At 39.1% G+C, this 13609-nt stretch overlaps 1 protein-coding gene across 1 annotated transcript in view; it reads right to left on the bottom strand.

Moving 5' to 3' along the window:
* kmt2bb (lysine (K)-specific methyltransferase 2Bb) overlaps window positions 1–13609 on the bottom strand; it is a 96720-nt gene that overhangs the window by 45426 nt on the left and 37685 nt on the right. The window contains exons 9-13 of the mRNA XM_062539804.1: window positions 11543–11753; window positions 11313–11377; window positions 7090–7326; window positions 4270–4364; window positions 3872–3985 (exon numbers count right to left, since the gene is read on the bottom strand). Coding sequence (XP_062395788.1) covers window positions 3872–3985; window positions 4270–4364; window positions 7090–7326; window positions 11313–11377; window positions 11543–11753 — 722 coding nt within the window. The remainder of the gene's footprint in view (window positions 1–3871; window positions 3986–4269; window positions 4365–7089; window positions 7327–11312; window positions 11378–11542; window positions 11754–13609) is intronic.

Genomic DNA, 13609 nt, shown 5'->3' on the forward strand with positions numbered 1-13609 from the left:
CATGTCGGTTGGAGGGAAGCTAACGTTACACGTCGCACAGTAGGGAGATTAACTCATTAACTGCCATTAATGTCTTTAAACATCAATTTAGACACATACGTTGACTGCCATGTCTATAGACGTCAATTGCATTTTTCAATGGGGAGGGCTCATGGGTGGGCTTGGGAACGATCTGGCAGAGTTTCAGGCTAGTAAACAGACTGTACTAGCGATCCGAACCGCTAGATGGCAGCAGTGCCATTTGGATGATTAGTATCTGCCTGCAGAGTGTATGCAGAGACAAACAGCAAGCAAACACACTGAAGATTGACCACAGTGGATCTAGTTTGCACACGGTCCAGCAAATAAATATGCTTACTTCTTACATCAAGGATGGAAAACACGTGAACGGTATGATCCATTTACATTGAATATTGCTATATAGACTAACAACAACTTTGCTAGTGCTAGCTTGCTAAATCTACCGTCCTATTCAGAGTCTATAGCGACCATCAGAGTCCCTAGCAACCTTGAAGAGACTGACAAGATAACAGTGCAATCGTGGTTGACATACTACTGAAACGCTAATGTTAAAAAGTTTTCACAAATAGATCGTTTTCTCCATTTTTTGGTCAAAAACAGGTGTTTTTTTTTAGCAAAACTAACCCATGTTCTACTGTTGATTACTAAAGAATGGAAAACGATAGAAACAAACCATTTTTTCCTGGTGAAAGACGAGAGTCTACTCTTTCATTTGGTAGCTTGTCTGTTACATAGTCATAAAACTCACTGTTCAGTGGATCTTAGAAAAACAGTCAAAATGCTGTAAAAACATCTGGCAGTATGGAGCGCTCTGCACTGAAAATGGCTGGCAGCCAATGAGTTAACCGCAATGTTTGGATAAGAAGCTCAGTCCAGCCTGCACAAAAACCATGACTTAAAGTTATTAGCAAGATCAGTGAAAACGCTATGCAGCCTATGGTAGCCAACTGTATTATACCTAAAGGCAAGTAAACCTGCTTTAAAAAAAAAAAACTCGATATCACGAATGTCAAATTTTCGTGTGACCCATCTATCAGACCAGTTACAGCAAGTTACAGGATGGATAACGTCACAAAGTCTGCGCGCGAACGATGGGAAGAAAACAGAATTTGTTTCAGTCCCCTCCCATTGAGAACAACGGAGTCTGTTTGTCCATTTCTTTTAGGTCTATGTGATGGACAGATGAACAACAGTGACGTTCACGGCTTCACGCTTAGGTTGATTTTGATACTATGAATGCATATATTTTCCATGTAGTTTTGCCTTTCGTTTAGATTAGCTACATGAAAACGGAGGTTTTATCACGGATTCACACAACTATTTCTGAACACTTAGACTAACGTGGATATGTGGGAAAAAAAGGTCTATCCAATGAGTGCAGAGCTATCCCCCCGCCCTGCATTGGTTGAAACACGCCCCATAATCGCGGCTGAATGGAGAAATTTCAGACTCACATTCTGACAAGAATTGAGGATGACGTAGTCAGGCTAAGTTTTATCTGCCTAAATTTGCCAACAACATGTCAGTGGAATGTATGCAGTATATTTGAAGAAAACCTGCTCTCTAGTGATTTTCCCAAGAAAAACAAATGAAAAATGTACAATGGTGTCAAACATCTCTACTCTAGAGGGAGCTCAACAGTCCTAAACCTGCATAGTGTACCTCTAGATGCACCGCATAGTGGTACACAATATGATGACATGTTAAAAAGTGCATCCATGAAATGAGTCACTAGACGGTTCCATTCACATACAGTAGGTAGCCTACTGAAGATTGCTGAAGGTCTGTGGCTAAAGTAGCCCTAATTAAAGTGTTTTTTTCAGAAACTATAATGTTCTTGTAAAGGTTGATTAAGCACTACTAAAGCGAGACTAGTGTTATGTTGCGCATAAAGCATGAATTGGGTTAAAAATGTGACAGTAGCGAAAACGTAGCCTGACCAGCCATACCCACATCAAGATGTAGGGTCTGGGAACTCACCATAGGCAGGGCTCAAACGGAGGAGTGGGATAAACAGTTGTCTTTAAAATTCCCTCTCCACGCAATAGGATAGCGCTAAATGAATCATCTTCTTGTTTTCAAGTAGCAGGATGCTTAACAGTTGAAACTTCTGGTCACATTATATTAAAGGTAAACTATGCAACGTTTTTCAGTCAATCAATTCCTTCCATACTGTTATATATGATTAAGTCATTACCGGTCGAACAATGTTTTTTTCGGCCACATAGTGGTCTGTAGCGGTAGAACCACGCTTGCAATTTCAGGAGCCCTCGGGCACACACCCATGATTTACTCCAATAAGTGTCATGTGAAGTCTCATGAAAAGGCTCGGCAGACTGACCGATTGAGGAGTTTTGTAAAATATACATATACATTAAGGCCGATATTTAGCATTTTTATAATAACAGGTATCTGTCATTTTTTCCACCGATAAGCTGATATTGAAATGGATAAAGAATGAAACTCACTTCTTTGCCTATAAAGTGTCCCTCACTCCCTGCATTTGCCACTCTGTGGTCGAGAGCATTGTCCCACCCACTTCGCCCTCTGATTTGTTAGTCAGCATGAATCAGGATCGAAGACTGAATGCACAGAAAGTTTTAGCTTCTCGTCGATTCAGTGTACAGATTGGTAGTCTACTATAAAAACACCACTATTGTCTTTTTGATCCAGATCCATAAGTAAAGCGCCCACTACCTCCCTTTGGCTAATGCACGAATGATGCACATTAGCAATATGCTTTTTACTAGTTGGCCTATCTTAGCCTACATATGGACTTGGGCATATCTTATAGCCTACATATGGACACAGATTGCATGCATAAATAGCCTAACAACTATTTTAAAATGCTTCGTTAAACTATTTAACTTCAACACTTGGCTAGTCATCACACTAGGGATGGCGAAAACTACACATTTTCTTGACCGACCACCGAGCCTCATTAGCCGGTTGAAACCGGTTAACCGATTTGTTTAAAATATGCTACGCTATTTTAAATAACAGCCACGCAATTTCACAACTCTGTCGCATCTCTCTGTCGCCCGCCCACACGCAGCCCCGTCGCCGTCCTTTCACTCACGTCACTTTATTTAAAGTCCCCTACAGCGCGAATCATGAGTCCCGCAAACCAAGGAGCTTGCAAGTAAGTGGAGGACAAATGGCTCCTTCGTTTCGAAATGGTTTGGGTACAAGGTGATCGCGTTGCAAATAAAGGCTTTTGTCTAGCATTAGAAGCTAATTTGAAAAAGAAATTGCCGTGGCTCACTTAAGATTAGAAAATGACAGCTCCGAAGAGACGCAGCTTAGTTTGAGGAAGAGCTAACAATAATAAAGAAAGATGATTACCTTATTTGTTACCATTGATGACCCTTCCTGAAATGTATATGCAATGTATTTCCAAATCTAAGCCCATCTTATGCGGAAAGTTGCCTAATAGACTGCAACACGAGCAAACCAATGGATAAACAGGCACCTCCAGATTGCAAAAGACGCGTCAGCCAAGGCAGAGCGCTCAAACCTCGTGCCAAAAGTTTTTATTGGTTTATTATGTAGCCTAGCCTAGGCTACAAGCAGGCGACACAAGTTATGAAAAATTTAATGTGAGGTATAATTTGCTAACACAAAAAAAAGATCTTGGAATGAGATGGCTAGCTGTAGTAGCACTTAGTCCACTGTCTATAATAGCCTAATTTAGAGATCGCTTTTTTTCTTTTTAACCGACTAGCGAAAACTTTGATCGGTTAACGTGGATACGGTCAACCATCGGTCAAACAGTCACCGGTTAACATCCCTACATCACACATGCACCTCCAAAAAAAGGATAACCAACAACTCAAAGGACTGCATTTACCTTGAAGTCAACTCTGATCTTATGTGTGGGTTCCGATGAGGGCTCCCTCTCGAACTGCGCAAAGCCGTTGGCAAGCGCTGCCAGTACACTGGGAGGCGTCTGTTCCAGAGGGCTCTGCAGAAGTGGGAACGTGGACAAGTGTGAAATCAATTGTACATATTTTAGTCATAAAGATATTCCAACAGGACAAAATGCAAGCTATTGCATTCGTTGTGTTATTAAGGCCTGCCAAAAGCTTTCTGTCCAACCAGGTTTCTGCTGGTTTGATACTATTGATATCAAGGAAAATCAATAGTTCTTTTAAGAACCATAAGTATCAGTTATTTTAACATACAAGTATCTCTCCAATCATTGTCAAGGTAACATACTGTATTGAACATGTATTTTTTTCGCATCACCTTTTCGATTTTACGTCGTCCAGAAGATCCTCTGTGATAGATGGGCTTGCGATGTCGTGCAGCTTCCTCATCCAAATAATCTCCCAAGAATTCATCTAGGAAAATAAGAGACAACATTTTATGTTTAGTTGCACTGACATCTTGTGGCTAAACGTGTTGTCTGCAGTATGGTGTCTCAATTTAGTCATTTGCAAGGATCTGTGTCTGAAAAACACTGGGAGGAGCAGCTACTCAATATTGTCCTTACTGATCTTGGGATCAATACTCTTAATTGACTGAATAAAATAAAATAGTGCTGAAATGACTGCATAAAAGGAGTAAGAGAAATGTGAAATTCTGTAAGATGTGATTTGTGATGAATGTAGCCACATGTATTTTATTCAACACAGTGGCACAACAAGGCATTAAAAGAGAGCTGGCCCTGTACTTGCTGGTTTGCACTTTGCATATTCACATTTTTCTGCTATTTCTGGGTCATTTTTGAATGCTTTAGAAAGTACACTATACAGATTCAGCTATTTTTGGTGATTGTAGAACTCAATATTCTCATGATATATTTATATTTTACTCTGATGTTGTAAATAGTAAGCTTCTCGTGCATTATTCCCCCTGTACACAATGAAAAATCTTTTGTTGTGGAGGCGAAGAATTTGCAACAAGCAAAAACCATCTCCAAAGAGCTATAGCTACTGATAAGTTAATGCTTCAAGATTCTCGCGAGATTTGTCGGGCCGCCGTTCATGAAATTGCATGGCTGGTTTTCTCAGTAGCAACTACGTTTATGATGTATAGCTATGCTAAGTGAACAATTCGCCTATCACACGTTCATTTACCATAACATCTACTTTGTAAAGGTGAAAATATTGCATAGAGTACCTTTAAACTAAGACAACCCACATACATACTACCAATAGGTAATTGCATAGTGGCAGCAGTAATTATTACATAAAGTTCAAGGCTAAATCATAAAATTACTCAATTGTTTGTTGTCTTTTCCATTTGTCTATGATAAATTTAGATTTGCTGATGTCAGAGGGTACATCAGTGTGAACAACTTTGAGAAATTACTTTCTAGAGCCCATATTGCTAGGTGGAGCAAAACCAGAATAGATTGCCCTCTCATCACACAAGACAGCATAGCCTACAATGAGCACTCACACAGCCTACCTGGAACATTCACAAAATCCTTTGGTCAAAATAATGCAGCACAAAGACAAAACAATCTCATGAATTCAACAAGGCTCTTAGGTTATAAGACAGACTAGCCTACAGGGAGACTGAATTACATTTGCAACAGGGCTTTCAGGCTATGGAGCAGGATAACCTACTGGGAGACTATGGCAAATATAGTTGCAAGCAGCGACAAAAGGCCTATGCATGTTTGGTCCAGTGACTCGTTACATTTTGTGACATTTGATAATGCTTACATAATGCAGTTTAAATTATGTGTACATTTTATAAACAAGGATGCAAACACATGCGTGGTGAAAAAAGAGAGTAACAGGACTATTTTAATAACAAAAAATCTATCCAAAATCGCCAAATACTATAGTCTAAATTATAGGCCAAATACTGAACATTGGCTGTGGAATCAGGTAAAACTTCCTGTCACTATAGCCAGATGCTTTCAAATTTAACATGGTTTAACTACCATTTTGCAGTAGAAGTGACATTTCGGTCACTGTGAAAGGAAACAAACATAATTTGGAATATTTTGTAGGGCTAGGCCCTGTTCCTTTTATGAGAACACTTTAACTGACTGATCATGCTATCATTAGGCTATTGAATGCTTTAAATGTGAATGATATATACTTAATTCACCGTTACTACAGTAGATTAGTTGTCATCTAAATGCAGTGTTTTGTAGACTATTAAAGCATAGCTGTACCTTTAAGCTAGAAGTTTTAACGGTGATTGTGTGAGCTTTTGTTCATTTGACACTGCTGCTGCGCTGCCATATAACTTTGATCATCCCCAAGCGTAATTACCGTATAGAAAACATTTCTATGCACCTATCAGTTCAATCCAGTCATAAACATAGTTAGCGTCCGACAACATTTTTTTAAGGTAACCTAGGCCTAGTAGGCTATCTAATGTTACTTCAGAATTGCAAAAAAACGAGTGAAAACAATTCCTTACAACCAAGTGCGTGTGTCGTTTATTTAAACGGTGAGATACCTTAAATGAAAGATTGCGCTGTCCATCAACCAAAAACATCATGGAGTTAAAATGTATTTTAAAGTCCCGGACATTAAAGTACAGTAATTTCCTGCATATAAGGCGTATTGAGTATAAGCCCCAGGACAGTGTTTTATGCAAGTTAAAAGAAACAAAAGCTTATTAACACCATATTAACTGCCCCCCTGTATTAACCTCATAGCTGGCAAAATTTTGCAAAATAAATGTATAAGCCGCGGCTAATAGTCGGGAAATTACGGTACATCTAGCCTACTGCGGCGGCAAGATGCGTAGCCTGGTGTGAACGGAGAACGCTGGCTCCCGACGGAGTGAATGTAGGCTAGCACGTATGTTCTCTGCTATCAGAGGGATAGGCTAAATCTACCGCTCCTTTGCTACATGACAAATATCAGACGAGTGACCGAAGCGCCAGACATTTGACCAGCAGGAAGGCTAATGTAAGAAACGCTGCTCTGGCAGCCTGCGGTAGCTACCAGTAATTGAAATACAATTATACAATCATCAACAAATACATACAAATCTGTTGCAATGATCATCTGCTTTCAATGCTAATTTTCAACCAGACAGAAATATCACAATAAGAGGGAATGTAACTGGAAATGAGAGGAATTTAAAATTTACCAGTGCTGCGGATTCCAAGTCCCTTGCGTTTAGCTGGTGGAGTGGACTGGGAGATTGTGATGTCCAGATCAGAGTCATAATCAAGCAAGTCACAGTAGGACCTTGGCCTCACACAACGTCTGGGCTGTTTACGCACTGATGGGCTGTCGCCAACTTCCTCCATGCCTTCTGGGCCCTCTCCTTCCTCAGTGCTGGAATGGCCACCACTCTGACTCGTACGTTTGCGCTTTAAATGGCCTATGAAGAATAGCTTTGTTATTGAACTTGGCAGACACTAGCAAACATTAAAAATTACGTGGTACATCTGAGAAAACGACCCAAATTAAACTCAGCATAACGTAGACTTTTGGTACAATTCTAATCAGCTGCCTTGATCCTAGCAATCAACTTAATCATGGGCTAGACACTGAATTTCCACAGTATGAAAATACCTGTCTAAATATCACTGACTGGACAGCTTGGTAGTTTTTGAAACCATGAAAACCTTAAAGGGAGATGGTCGTGCATCATTCCCTCAGTTTGCCTTGAGATGGGAGAAATACGGATTTCAATGTTGGACTTCCTGCTTTCAATGATGTAAAAATCATCATTTTACATCATTGAAAGCAGGAAGTCCTATTCATGGGTTTCATTGAAGTCCGCATTTCTCCTATCTCAAGGCAAACTGAGGGAATGATGCACGACCATTCAAAAACATGACTGGTTTTCTAAAGATACAGAGCTTAATGCTAATCGGTGAAGTGTCCCTTTAAGTGTGTCCAATATAAAAAAACTAATATTACAACAGCTTGAGGTGATACAAAATTGAGTAGCTCATGAAAACAAAAATAAACTGACCACGTTACTCCATTGTTTAGGTCTCTGCATTGGCTTCCAGTAAATCACAAAATTTGCATTTATTTATTTATTTTTCATGTACCGTGTCACCCCTAGTGCCTAGCCAATCAGTTTGAAGGAAAGAATCAGGCAGAATGACCAACAGAAACTTTATCCTGGGGGAAATGTAGTCAGGTAAATGTGGTATCACTGCAATGCCCCCCTCAAGATGGAGCCTGTCTCAGAACCACTGTCAAGCTTTAAAAAAAAAAAAAAAAAAAGAGCACAACTTCCACAATTCTGTGTCAAAATCTAGCAGTAACTACACAAAAGGCTATAAAACAACATCAACAATAGAGCCTACTTACAATACTACAATATAATGCGCTAACTGCCATCTATTTGAAATGTTATCAGCAAAGTTGTTATCAGCAAAGTTATCAGTAAAATGTGAAAACTTCGTTTCACAGTATGTTCCTTACAGCAATATTCATGTGCATATAGTATCACAATGACTGGGAAGATCACGCTAAATGTTAGCTTGCAAAACCATAAATAGCTTGCAAAAGCATAACATGGCAAGCCATTTTAACATAGGCTACCTTATAGCAAGCCACCTATAGGATAAACCTGAAAGCAGAGCTTACCATTGTGTGTGCACCCATGGCAAGTTGTTTTTAACATATTATGCATAGAAGCAATGAGATATTGATAGTAAATTGAGTATAACAGTTCACTTTTATGCTTTAATTTGTCTTATCAATAATACTAATACTAATACTGATTCTAATAATAAAATAATATGCTATATGAACAGGAGGCTGTTCAGGGATCTCATTTGTTTCCAGTGGAGCCAGATGTGTTTGAATGTAATTAGTGTCTACACCAGGGGTCTCAGACTCAAATGAGCAGGGGGCCACTGTTGCCAACTTCATCTGATTGGGGGGCCGCATCAGTGTTCATCAAGGTTAGAAAAGCAAAAAAAAAAATCATGGATTTCAAGAAGCCATGACTTGAAAGTGGTCAGAGATAAAGTACAACTGCAAGTTTATGAAGGTGTAAATGTAGGCTACCCATCTAATCAGTCTGATGTCTGGATGACACCTCGAATTATGCACCTTTCAGTAAATACTAGATGTTGAACATATTTGAGCAGTTTTACTTTCCTTTTTTGTCATTTCACCCACATAAGGAATCAGGAAAACAGTAAAATGTAAACCAACAACAGTAAACTGGTAGGCTACTACCACAAAGCCTTTGTATACCTTGGTCAAATCAGTGCCTATCGCCAGTGACTTTGTAATTTTTCAGCTGTCAACGTCCATTACGGACACTATCATCTCGATTACCACTGGCACCTCCAGTTATGTTGGGCAGAGGGTCGAAATAAGCATGTAGCATACAGGTAGCATGCTGCTTAAACACTGTCGTTCACGCAAAAGACGCACCTCCATTCACAGACGCACAGTGATCTGTCAATAGACGATCGATCATAATCTCCAAAAGGCATTCTACTTCAGAATCAGAATATGTGAATAACAGACCCAAGACATCATCAGACATGGGAACCTTTTTCATGATTTGGTGTATTTCTGCTTCAATTTGCACAAAACTTTGGCTTCTGTGTGCTGTTTGTAATGACGGGGCTAGTTTGTGAAAATCTGTGCAGCGAATTTGTGCTTGAATCGAAACACTGATGTGTTGTGTAGCAGGAGGAGAGTAGGCTACATATGAGATTTGTCATCGTAGTTGGATCTACCGTTTAACCTGTGTCGCTGTTTATCGCAATTAAAAATACCCTGAACGGCCGACTTACATTATTATTTTGATATCAAGTTGCAAGCTGGAACATGTTACAGTGAACAATTGCTAATTCGCGTTGTTGTCACGAACCTGAGCTATGGCAGCTCACGAGTGTTAAAAAATATAAAACGCCCAGATGCATATGCGCGGGCCGCACTAACACTAAGCGTCAATTTCAGCAATTGGCCCGCGGGCCACGAGTTTGAGACCCCTGGTCTACACTGACCGGCTTGGTTGTTGTACCTAGTGAATCAGCACGTTAAGGGTTTTGCATGTGTTAAAATTGCTATTATTGGGGAAACCATATCTTGTTGGAGTGAACATGTAAGGAGCTAAATATACAGTAGGCCTAACAGAAGATGCAGTTACAACACAGATAACGCTGGAAACAAATGAGGTACCTGAACAGCCTTCCATGCATATAGCCTATTCATGCTAGACCATTTCATTGTAAAAAAGTACCGGTTCAGGCACCGGCACCGTTTTAAGGCGAGACACTACAGTTGAATAGGGTAAAATTTTTAAATAATAGGTATCACCATGAAACTTCCTCAGTTGATTACTTACACAAGTATGAGAAAAAAATGTATTACAAGTTTTTGAAATGTGTATGTTTAATTATGCAAATGAGGCATTATCTCATTAAATATGCATGATTTTGCATATATTTCCGGTAGATAGATCTGAGCATATGATAAAGCCAGGTGCAAAATTATTCTTTCATGTTGTTTACAAACAAGATTACAATAAAATTACAGAAGGATTTCAGGATATCTGCTTTCATTGCCTAGGAAATCCAAATATACTGTCCATAGCCTTAAAAAAACGATTTTTGCCATGCTTTTTTGATTAACATGTCACATAAATCAGGCCAGGAATGATGTATTAACAAATCCCTCTGTAAATGTCTTCAGAATACTGTTAAGTGTATAACTGGAAAGTTTGGTGTAGATAGGTGCTACAGAGGCTGAGAAGTATCTACCGGAAAATGATTCAAAACCGCAAATAACTAGTTTTGAGAAAACAGCCTTAAAACACAGCCAATGAGATTCGTTCTCAGCTTAGACTCGTCTTTGAACTTTCGCGATTGGTTGCCAATACAAAGGAAATGTCCATATTTGGATTGCATGGCGTTATGCAGGAGGAACAGGGCTTTCCAACGGTGTGAGACACGATATGATTTGGATCACGTTCGCGGGAGTACATGACATTTTAGAATGGGAACTTTTGAGAAAATGTGGAGAAATACATAGGCGCGAGCACACAAAAGTTCGTGAAATAAACACCTAAATGTGCAAATCGGACTTTGTTGTTGTAGTAGGGTGGTAGAATACATGCTAAGGTAGCAAACTAGCACAAAATCTCGAAATTGACCGGAGGTCACAAAAACAATGTTTTCAACTGCCGTGTCTCGCCTTAAAAGTATCGATTTAGCACCGGTATTGATAAAACCCAAACGATACCCAACCCTAATTATATATCTCAAGTGGTTAACCGTTTTCTTTTTTTTTTTTTTTTGACAATCTGTGCACACCCATGTTATTTAACACAAATCTGTTCATCTGCAACTGACTAAATGAATCATGGAATAAAATTAGGCTTACCTTTATGCAATTTTCCTGAGAGACGCAATGCCTTCCTTTCTTCTATCTGGTCACACCTTTTCATTCTTTAAGCATAGAAAATGATTTATAGTTTATGTGTATGTGAGGAGAGCTTCAGACCTTATGTTATACAGACATGTATCAGTTCCATGAAAAAGGAGACATACAAACAAACAAATGTACAAATGAGACTGCCACACCAATACTCGGGTTAGCTACGAAACACTTACACACAGCACTGCCTTTTGGTGTTGGGTCCACCAAATTTAGGTTTATCGAGGCAGTTCATGCACTTTCCACAATCTTCTGTATGCAAACAACCCTTGCACTCGCCACATCTCCTTGAGCGCAACCCAAAGCAGTTCCGTGAGGGGCGACGGAATTTGAGGGGCTTTTGTTCAGGTAAATCGGGGCTCTCTGGATCCGAAAGTGATCCTTTACCTGGTAGAAATTAACAGAATACCATTAAAAAAGTAATTGAATGGAATTTAATACTGTGAATCCTTTACTGCAATCAGTTTTCCTCTACAACACAGCAGTGACCTCTACAACAGGGTTTCCCAAATTGTGGTGCGAGTACCCCTGGTGGTACGCGACTGCTTCTAGGGGGTACGCGAAAAGGGCTATAGCAGAAAGGTGTTAAAAATTAACTTAAAAATGTCTGTAATTGATTCATGAATAAAAAAAATATTTTGAATCAGGTTATGATGATATGGAAACATGACATTAAAGGAAATCATTTGTAAACTCTATAGTAGGCTATGTTTTCATTCATAAAAAAAAAAAAAAAAAAAAAGGCGCCATATTACATGATGTCTGGAATGTGTCAATAGAATGTGTTACTTTTTAATGTGTCGGATGGTGGGGGTACGCGAGCCGAGTCACGTATAAGGTCGTACATGGGAAAAAAAGTTTGGGAACCGCTGTGTTAACATGAACAAAAGAAACCAATATAACAATGCAACTGAACTGAAGTTGCAGCCTCAAATCAAACACATTGTTATTACAATTCATAATTTGGGTAACAATACAAAAAACAATAACAAATTCAAACATATTTTGAAATCCCAACAGTTCAACGAAGTTCAACAAGTTAAAAAAAAGTATATATAATTATATATAAGTAATTCCCACTTTGGAAAGCATCATTTATAGGATTGGGCACCGAAACACGGTTCTAGTGTGGCATCGGTGCCGACGCAAACGGTAGTGACTACACCGAATAACAACATGGATTTCGGTGCCTCATTTCGGTGCCTTTTTATTTATTTATTTTTTTTACATTGTGCATCAGTGCACGTCATGCGCCATCTCTAACGTCTAGCTCTGATAGCACCACATCCAGATACAGTTAGCCAACACAAACACTATACTTCAAAGCAGAGGGCTGCACAAGTTAGTGGACAGTGTTTGAGAGCTCACGTGAGCCCATACCAAGTAGCTTACTTTAAAAGCAATATCACAAGCTCTTGTCAAAATCCAGCAGTAACTATACAAAAGGCTATGAGACTATAGCCTATTTTACACAATAGCCTTGCTAATGCGCTAACTGGCATCTATTTGAAATGTTATCAGCAAAGTTGCTATGTGAAAACTTTGCTTCACGGTGTTCCAAACAGCAAAATTACATGACATTAATCTTTCATGTGCATGAAGCTCATAGCATTGCAATGAATATGAAGATCATGCTAAATGTTAGCTTGCAAAACCATAAATGTCGGTTACAAACATACCTCTGATGATATCTCTGAGCTGTCAAAGAGGCTAACCACCAAGGGGTAGCGTTAGCGCATTGACTAGTACATGGTTGCTGTTAAAATGCCTACTAGCACTGGGAATCTAAACACTTCAACATCGGCATGTTGCATGTAGCATGTTTAAGACTATTGTGTGCTATGGGGGAAAACATCACATTTCTTGAAGCATTTGGACACTGGATGAACTTCAAAGCTTGACATTAGATTAGGTTACAATGCCGTTGTCCATAACCTGGCAGTTCCATGGCAAACATACTTTGTAGCAAGCCATTGTGTGTGCATCCATGGCAAGCTGTTTTAACATTTAAATGTATTATGCATACAGGTAATGATATGTTCATGGTAAATTGACTATAACAGTTACATTTAATGTTCAAATTTGTCTTATCAATAAAAAAAATAATAATAATAAAATAATAATAACAATAATTAAAAAGCAAATAGGTAAAGTACCGGTTCAGGCACCGTTTTAGCACCGGCACCATTTTAAAAGTATTGATTTAGCACCGGTATCGCATAAATCCCAAACGATACCAAACC

This window comes from Sardina pilchardus, chromosome 6 (genome assembly GCF_963854185.1).
Source record: "Sardina pilchardus chromosome 6, fSarPil1.1, whole genome shotgun sequence".
In the NCBI taxonomy this organism is placed as follows: Eukaryota; Metazoa; Chordata; class Actinopteri; order Clupeiformes; family Clupeidae; genus Sardina; species Sardina pilchardus.